This window comes from Nerophis ophidion, linkage group LG16, assembly GCF_033978795.1.
Source record: "Nerophis ophidion isolate RoL-2023_Sa linkage group LG16, RoL_Noph_v1.0, whole genome shotgun sequence".
In the NCBI taxonomy this organism is placed as follows: Eukaryota; Metazoa; Chordata; class Actinopteri; order Syngnathiformes; family Syngnathidae; genus Nerophis; species Nerophis ophidion.
Window position 1 is genome coordinate 15341477 of NC_084626.1, and position 9661 is coordinate 15351137.

A 9661-nucleotide genomic window follows, 5' to 3' on the forward strand; every position below is an offset into this window, starting at 1 on the left:
GTGATGTCTAGTTTTTGCAGCAGTTGTTTCATTCATATAATGTCTACATATTATTTGGCTAAGTAATGCAATACACAGTAATATGAGCATCATTTTAATAATTATTATAAGCAAAAAGTCATTTGATCATTCTCTATTACTTCAATGTAAGTTAACAAAGCTCAAGGATGTGACACGAACTGTCTTCCAAAGTCAATTATCAGTTAGACTTAAGCTGGTCAGTCCCTTTTAAATCTTCGGATTAAACTAATTGAATCAAGTTGTATTAGCTTAATTACAAAGTTTAAATTAGTCGCTTTTAAGATCACCTCAAGGAGGTATAAAACACAGAGCACGACAAAATCCACAGGTGTGGGATTGGCTTCTGGACACGACTCGCGACTACACGCTCCCCAAGTTTGGATTGACTGAAGCTCCCATAAACCAAGTGAACGAAGATGGGTTGGGACGGAGGATTTGAGCCTAATGGCACAGAAGGCAAAAACTTCTACATTCCCATGTCCAACAGGACCGGGATTGTTCGAAGTCCTTTTGAATACCCACAATACTACATGGTGGATCCCATGATATACAAGCTTCTGGCATTTTACATGTTCTTCCTGATCTGCACCGGAACCCCCATCAACGGTCTGACACTGTTGGTGACGGCTCAGAACAAGAAACTCCGGCAACCTCTCAACTTCATCCTGGTCAATTTGGCTGTGGCTGGTCTCATAATGTGCGCTTTCGGCTTCACCATTACCATCACATCTGCTGTCAATGGCTACTTCATAATGGGAGCCACCTTCTGTGCCATTGAGGGATTCATGGCCACACTGGGAGGTAAGATTCCTGTCATGAATGCAGCTTTGGAACGACAAGATGAGCGATTCATAACCAAACTGTCCTGCAGGTGAAGTTGCTCTGTGGTCTCTGGTGGTGCTGGCCGTCGAGAGATACATCGTCGTCTGTAAACCTATGGGGAGCTTCAAGTTCAGTGGTACACACGCCGGAGCTGGAGTCTTATTCACTTGGATCATGGCTTTGGCATGTGCTGCACCCCCACTTTTTGGTTGGTCCAGGTAATCCAATTGTTTGCGATTTTGTTAATCCTGAAAAGGGGCAGAGAGAAACTAGGCCCTATCCTGGCTGAGACAGACAACCAGTCACTAGACCTGAGAAAAAATATTCTTTACACTCAGTATGTTTATATGCACTAAAGAAAACCAAATTATTTCATAAACTGACTTAAAAAACAGCTCTCTAAAGTACATATAAACAATTTAGTTTAATCGTGTTTGACTTTAAAAAAAATCTGATTAACACCATTAGATTATGGGATTGGAAGATAGTTCTCTCTGACATGTAGCCAGCTAATGTCTGTGGAGAACCAACACGCCACTCTTTACTACAATTTTCACAGGCAAATAAAACCAACCCTAAAGACTAACCTTTTTCAGAAGGGACACAGTTTAACGCACAATCTAACAGTTCTCTTGGATTGACTCTGACCAGGAAACAAATAGGCTTTTAAATGGAACAATCAGAAATTAGGGGATGAGGGGGCTTTGCCAAAAGTGAGGAACACTGCACGCACAGAGAAACAGGGAAACACAGCGCGAGCACGAACATAGTCTGTGCATGCACGAACAGAGATAGATTTTTAATGCATGCGGAATTTGGTACTTTTTTGTTTTGTTAGTGATAAGTACAAAACAGTCACAGATCACATGACAAGTAGTCTCTGCCTCAAATGTATTCAAATCATCCACAAGAAACATTAACAATCATTCTTTGTTTAGTGATGAAAGAATTTAATGTCCATATACAAAATTTTAGATGTCGTTGACCTGTGAACCAGCCATAATTCACAGCATATATTTAAATAGTCAGAGCCTTCCACCACAATGGCAATTTTTTTTATGTCTGATGATCACCATAACTACAAGAACAAAAGCAGGTATTATGCAAACATATTAAAACATTAACATAAACGTATTTTTCGGAGTATAAGTCGCTTCTGCCAAAAATGCATAATAAAGAGGGAAACAAAAACATATATAAATCGCACTGGAGTATAAGTCGCATTTTTTGGGGAAATGTATTTGATAAAACCAACACCAAGACTAGACATTTGAAAGGCAATGTAAAATAAATAAAGAATAGTGAACAACAGACTGAATTAGTGTACGTTATAAGACGCATAAATAACCAACTGAGAACCTGCCAGGTATGTTAACGTAACATATTATGGTAAGAGTCATTCAAATAACTATAACATATAGAACATGCTATATGTTTACCAAACAATCTGTCACTCCTAATTGCTAAATCCCATGAAATCTTATGCGTCTAGTCTCTTACGTGAATGAGCCAAATAATATTATTTGATATTTTACGGTAATGTGTTAATAATTTCACACATAAACTAATCCTGAGTATAAGTCGCGCCCCCAGCCAAACTATGAAAACAACTGTGACTCATAGTCCGAAAAATACGGTAATAGTTGTGGAAAGTCGTAGTTTTCCGAGAGCTTCTTCGAGTCGTGACAGCAACTATTTTATGTTATCCATCCATCCATCCATCCATCCATCCATTTTCCACAGTTTATTCCCTTTTTGGGTCGCGGGGGGGCGCTGTTTCCTATCTCAGCTACAATCGGGCGGAAGGCGGCGTACACCCTGGACAAGTCGCCACCTCATTGCAGGGCCAACACAGATAGACAGACAACATTCAGACTCACATTCACACACTAGGGCCAATTTAGTGTTGCCAATCAACTTATCCCCAGGTGCATGTGTTTGGAAGTGGGAGGAAGCCGGAACCCACGCAGTCACGGGGGAGGACTTGCAAACTCCACACAGAAAGATCCCGAGCCCGGGATTGAACCCACGATTTCTCAGGACCAAGTATTGTGAGGCAGACGCACTAACCCCTCTTTTACCGTGCTGCCCATTTTATGTTATGTTATCCCATACATAGCTAAACAAGCTGAGTTGAGCACGATTACCCCCTAGAATACGAGAAACACACAGCCAACAGTCGAATTAGAAGTCGAGAATGTAAACTGGGGCTTCACATACATGTGTGAAAATAAAAATAAAACCAAAGAGAAATCAGACTAATTTACTTCATGCAAATGTTGTAATATCTCCTAAAGAAAAGTGGATTCAATCTTCAACAGGTACCTGCCCGAGGGCATGCAGTGCTCCTGCGGACCCGACTACTACACTCTGGCTCCAGGGTTTAACAATGAATCATACGTCATATACATGTTTGTCGTCCACTTCTTCGTTCCCGTCTTCCTGATATTCTTCACCTACGGCAGCCTTGTGCTGACAGTCAAAGCTGTAAGTTTTGCATTACATGTGATCAGCAGCATGATCTGCAACTCCATCGACTCCAACATCATTTCCTGTGCTTGGCCTCCAGGCTGCAGCCCAGCAGCAGGACTCAGCCTCCACTCAGAAAGCTGAGAAGGAAGTCACACGTATGTGCGTGCTGATGGTCTTTGGCTTTCTGGTGGCTTGGGTGCCATATGCTACCTTTGCCGGATGGATCTTCTTGAACAAGGGAGCTTACTTTTCTGCTCTGACTGCTGCTATTCCCGCCTTCTTTGCAAAGAGCTCCGCCCTGTATAACCCAGTCATTTATGTGCTGTTTAACAAACAGGTTGGTACACAGTCCCCCTTAGTGCACACTAAATGCTGCAACTTCAATGCTAAAAGGAATATATTTGCTTTTGTTTCCAGTTCCGTAACTGCATGCTGAGCACCATCGGAATGGGCGGCATGGTGGAGGACGAGAGCTCAGTTTCCACCAGCAAGACAGAAGTGTCCTCAGTGTCTTAAATATGACGACACCTCAAAGTCTATGGACATTTTCCTTAATGATTGCATCCAGATTTTTAAACCATCCCATGAAAAAAACCTTGTGAACTTTTGCCAAATAGAATTATGGCTAATGAAAGGACTCTGGACAAAACACTCTAAGGAATATCAACTCAACTGTCAATATGTATAAACAAGACGAAAGTAGAAAAAGATACAAGAATATCACAGGTTGTGCAAGTCGTCTGTGTGTGTGTGTGTGTGTGTGTGTGTGTGTGTGTGTGTGTGCGTGTGTGTGTGTGTCAGTGTGTGAGTGTGAATGGACATTTGGTGGCACTCAAAAAGCACATAAACAACACTGTGCAATCATGTGTGGGGAAATTTTCATTTAATTATATCATGTGATATTGTTTTTATGTATTTATGAAAAAAATATCCCAAAAATATAGGAAGGAGTATAGATAATAAATGCATGCATGAAAATATGTGTCTGTTCCTTGGACTGTAATTATTATTTAGCTACAGCTCAGCACAGAAACATATGTAAACATATGCTGCAGAGTTGTGTCAACAAAGACAGCTCCCTCAGCTCCAGGTGTGTAGATTGCCGATGAATAATCTCAGCTGCCGGCTACCTTACAACCAGCAACCATTGGAATGCGCCATGGCTGTGACAATTACACCCTACTGTAAGGGAGGGCTCATCCGAGGTGGAGGAGTTCCAGAATCTCTCATCTGAAATGGGCTGAAATGTGAGATGGACAGGCGGATCAGTGCTCTGTCAAGTAATATAATCACTCAATCGGATTTTTGTGTTGAAGAGAGCGCTGAGCCAGAAGGCAAAGGCCAAGGAAATGTTTCAAATGTCGATTGAAAAACATTTAATGAACCCTTATAATAATATAGGAGACAATACACAGCTGTACATCACAATTTTTCCACATGACACCAGCTGAGTTGATACTCTTTTTGAATATCAAATCATGGATGATAGACTTTTACAGCTTCACCAGAACAAAACTGAATTGGGCTTGAGGCCCTGAGAGAGATCGACATATGCAAACTACCGTACTTTTCGGAGTATAAGTCGCTCTGGAGTATAAACCTCACCTGCCGAAAACGCATAATAAAGAAGGAAAAAAACATATATAAGTCGCACTGGAGTATAAGTCGCATATTTTGGGGAAATTTATTTGATAAAACCCAACACTAAGAATAGACATTTAAAAGCCAATTTAAGATAAATAAGGAATAGTGAACAACAGACTGAATAAGTGTACGTTACACGACGCATAAATAACCAACTGAAAACGTGCCTAGCATGTTAACGTAACATATTATGGTAAGAGTCATTCAAATAACTATAACATATAGAAAATGCTGTACGTTTACCAAACAGTCTGTCACTCCTAATCGTTAAATCCCATGAAATCTTATACATTTTCACACATAAGTCGCTCCTGAGTATAAGTCGCACCCCTGGCCAAACTTTGAAAAAAACTGTGACTTATTGTCCGAAAAATACGGTACTAGCATTGTTTTTGACTTCATCACTCCGAGGAGAAGATTTGGGTTTTTGGCTCTGGGCTTAGTTTTTTTTCCTGTCAAGGGGTGCGTCGGGTGAGACGACGGAGGTTGTAGTGACTATAAAAATGCAAACAAACAAAGTCACCAATGATTCGAGAATATTGCCTGGACAAGCAATGGTGTTGCAAGCTCAACTTAGTTGCTGCGCATTACAAACAGAAAACAGGTGAGGGGAAAAGTGCTCGAAGGCAGGCGCAAAGCTCCTGCAAGAAAGGGGAAAACAGGTCGTGAAAAAACCCAAAATAATAATATGGAAGTGTCTATTTCGTTATATTACAAGTAATAAGAAAATGTAAATGCCTGACTTACCTATTAAGGAGAAAATTAGCAAGTTTGGCATCAGATGAAAAAATCTTTATGCGCCTTCAATCCCTGATACAAATCCTCGTTTTGTTCCTGACTTTGTCTTGAATAAGTTGAGAACCATTACGACGCCTTTTAGATTTGCAAAGGTCTGACTTGTTTAGTAACTTTACCAGTGGCAGTACCTCTGTCACCGCCTGCTGCCATCTTGTGGTTTGTGTTCAGTTTGCCTTTGTTGGTACAGCAGACCTGGTTATTATTGTTGTCTTCTTCCTAGAGTTCCTGTGTTTTCCTGTGGGCGGAGTTGTGAGACGTGCTCAGCTGTGTCCAATCTTCCCAAACAGTATTTAAGCAGCTCCTCGATAGCTGGATGGCCTTCGGCAATTCCACTCCTTTGACTGTGTTAGGATGAATACTCCTACTCTCCTTGTACGGTATTTTTGCCTAAATACCTTCTTGACTATTTCCTGTGCCATCCAGCGTGGTATTTACCTTGTAGTATGCACGTCTTGCAACTTCGACCCTAGTTTTAGTTAGTTTGTAGTTTAGCTTTAGTTCTTTTTATCACAGTGCTTTTTGCGTTCTCCTTTTTCGCACCGTCACCTTTTGTTACATTGAAGTTTTTGATTATTGTTGCGATTTACTTACCTTTTGTGAAGTAAAGAACAATTTACTTTCAATTCCATCTGCATCCTAGGGTTCTTCTGTTCCACTGTAAATTAGATTGTGACAACCTCGACGAAAGTGACAGTGCGTAATTGGCAACCTGGATGTGACACACTTACTGACTTTTTAATTGGTCAAACGGTGGAGGGCGGGGCATTGAAATTAAAACAATAACAATATTTTGGGGCTGTAAATCTTAATTTGGAAATCAGCATATCCCGGCTAAACTACTGTTATGAGTTATAGAGGTATTCAAAAATAACATGATTTATTAATGCCTTTTGGCATATCAGGGCCATGCAATGATGACTTGACATTAAATTAAAATATTACGCTTTAAATATAATCTCAAATATGCTTTTACTCACATTTTGCACATAAAATAATAACGGCAAAGGCATTATGATTCATATTCAATTAGCCTGGCTTAGGTGTGACAATTTGATCTGAATTTGATCGGATGCCTCTCACAATCTGATTGGATACTTTGTGTCAGTGAAGATAGGAACACAAACCTGTAGAGATACACTACTTACTTAAAAGAGCTAGAAGGTCAAGAAAGTTCCCCTGGATAATTGATTTTACATCTCTTGTATGAGTTATACCCACTTTTAAGCAGGGGTCTTCAAATGCAGGCAACATGGAGGGAAATGCATCATATTTCATTTACATATACCACACACTCTAGTCTACTGATACAAATATGGTGGAAAATCATTAAAACATTAATTCAATGGTAATCCAATTAGCTGCATGGATGGGCACGATACTAGTTCCCAATGTGCTCCCATATAGATAGATAGATAGATAGATAGTACTTTATTGATTCCTTCAGGAGAGTTCCTTCAGGAAAATTAAAATTCCAGCAGCAGTGTACAGAGTTGAGATCAATTTAAAAAAAAGTAAAAAGTAAATAATGGGGGTTTAAAAGGAAACAAAATAGAGAAATATTACAAAAAGAATAAAAACAATGGGAATAACAATATAACAGTAAAATAAGAATATAACAAGACAAAGTAGGCAGTAGTGACCATGTTATGAAAACGTATTGCACTGTTAATGTTTTGCATCCCCTGTTATCCTAATACCCCCCGTCCCGTCCCATAGAGGAGTTGTACAGTCTAATGGCGTGTGGGACAAAGGAGTTTTTGAGTCTATTAGTCCTGCACTTGGGATGAAGCAGTCTAGCACTGAACAGGCTCCTCTGGCTACTGATAACGCTATGCAGAGGGTGACTGGCATCATCCAGGATGCTCACTAGTTTGTCCACAGTCCTCTTCTCTGCCACCGTCACCAGTGAGTCCAGTTTCATTCCCATTGTAGGACCGGCCCGCCTGATCAGTTTCTCAAGTCTGGAGCTGTCCTTCTTAAATGTACTGCCCCCCCAGCACACTACCATGTAGAACAGAACACTAGCAACCACAGACTGGTAGTACATCCACAGGAGTTTTCTACAAATGTTGAAGGAGTGCAGTCTCCTGAGGAAGTACAGCCCGCTCTGTCCTTTCTTGTACTGGTGGTCCGTGTTAACAGTCCAGTCCAGCTTATTGTCCACCCAAACCCCGAGGTACTTGAATGAGTCCACGGTCTGTACCTCAACTCCCTCGATCACAATAGGTTGTGACCGTGGACTCGACCTCCCAAAGTCAATGACCAGCTCCTTGGTGTTTGATATAACAATGTGTTTTTTTTATAATCAACACATATCTAGTAAAGGTCTAGTTATTTAATGTACTTTGTACTTTGTATGATTTCCAGACATTTAGAGAGAAATACCGTATATCCAGCAATAAAGGCAATTGCAATGCCATGGTATAGCAGTAAATTTAAAGGCCTTCTGAAATGAGATTTTCTTATTCAAACGGGGATAGCAGGTCCATTCTATGTGTCAAATTTGATAATTTTGCGATATTGCCATATTTTTGCTGAAAGGATTTAGTAGAGAAAATCGACGATAAAGTTCGCAACTATTGGTCGCTCTTAAAAAAGCCCTGCCCTTTCCCGGAAATAGTGCGCGTGACGTCACAGATTGTCGGACTCCTCACATCCACCCATTGATTACAATCATGGACGCCAGCAGCGCGAGCGATTCTGACCGAAAAAGCGACAATTTCCCCATTTATTGGAGCGAGGATGAAAGATTTGTGTTTGAGGATATTGATAGCGACGGACTAGAAAAAAAAAAAAAAAGCGGCAGGTCCGGGCGACTGCAGTGTGAGCGTTTCAGATGTAATTAGACACATGTACTAGGATAATTCTGGAAGATCCCTTTTCTGCTTATTGTTTTAATACTGTTTTAGTGAGATTTTAAAGATTGTAAAATAAAGATTGTAAAGACATACCTCTAGGTCGGATGGGTGCGTTGAACACACTGTCTCAGAGAGAAGCCAAGGAGCCAAGCTCACAGCTGCTGCAGAACGACGAATAATCCACGGATGTCTTCGGTAAGATATATATCACAATTTCCCCATCCAAAAACATGCAGGTTGACGTAGAGAAAACATGTTCGCTTGACCGCTCTGCTTTCACAACAAACAAAGAAATGCCGACTGGGTCTCGGTGCTAAAGACAGCTGCAATCCACCGCTTTCCACCAACAGCATTGTTCTTTATAGTCTCCATTATTAACTGAACAAATTGCAAAAGATTCAGCAACACAGATGTCCAAAATACTGTATAATTATGCGGTTAAAGCAGACGACTTTTAGCTGTGTGTGTGCGCAGCGCTAATATTTCCTCACAGTCCACGTGACTTCACGCGTATAAGTCATCATTCAGCGACGTTTTCAACAAGAAACTCCCGGGAAATTTAAAATTGCAATTTAGTAAACTAAAAAGGCCGTATTGGCATGTGTTGCAATGTTAATATTTCATCATTGATATATAAACTATCAGACTGCGTGGTCGGTAGTAGTGGGTTTTAGTAGGCCTTTAACTTGTAGTACATCACATAAAACAATTACATTCACATGCTCCACTCTCTCTGAAGATGCCTATTATGAGTCGTCGGAATAATTCTTGTCTGGACCCTCCCAGGTCTTCTGCATCTTCATTAGTGTTTTCATCACTGGCAAAATGACATACCAGCGAATCTGCGTCTCTTAAACTGTCGGAGAGTAGTTGTCCACACGTTACCTTTGCTGATGTAGATTGGTCTATAAATTTTAGTTACAACCCCCACACTGTGAGATTTTAGAATTCCTTCCATTTCTTCATTGCTGAAAGTTATTTCAAACCTTCAAAAACAATAGGATCATACTATTACCAACACACATGAACACTGAATTGACCTCTTA

At 40.5% G+C, this 9661-nt stretch overlaps 1 protein-coding gene across 1 annotated transcript; it reads left to right on the forward strand.

Moving 5' to 3' along the window:
* Nucleotides 1–333: 333 nt before the first annotated feature.
* On the forward strand, nt 334–4295 carry LOC133535014 (green-sensitive opsin-like). Its single transcript, XM_061874416.1, has 5 exons — nt 334–822; nt 893–1061; nt 3165–3330; nt 3413–3652; nt 3733–4295. The coding sequence occupies exons 1-5, from the start codon at nt 438–440 to the stop codon at nt 3829–3831; spliced, it is 1059 nt and encodes a 352-aa protein (XP_061730400.1). The 5' UTR covers nt 334–437; the 3' UTR covers nt 3832–4295.
* Nucleotides 4296–9661: the final 5366 nt, after the last annotated feature.

Coding starts and splice junctions, on each gene's coding strand:
- LOC133535014 (XM_061874416.1), top strand. CDS start 438: ATGGGTTGGGACGGAGGATTTGAGCCTAATGGCACAGAAGGCAAAAAC. Junction 823..892: donor ATTCATGGCCACACTGGGAG/GTAAGATTCCTG, acceptor ACTGTCCTGCAG/GTGAAGTTGCTCTGTGGTCT. Junction 3,653..3,732: donor ATGTGCTGTTTAACAAACAG/GTTGGTACACAG, acceptor TTTTGTTTCCAG/TTCCGTAACTGCATGCTGAG.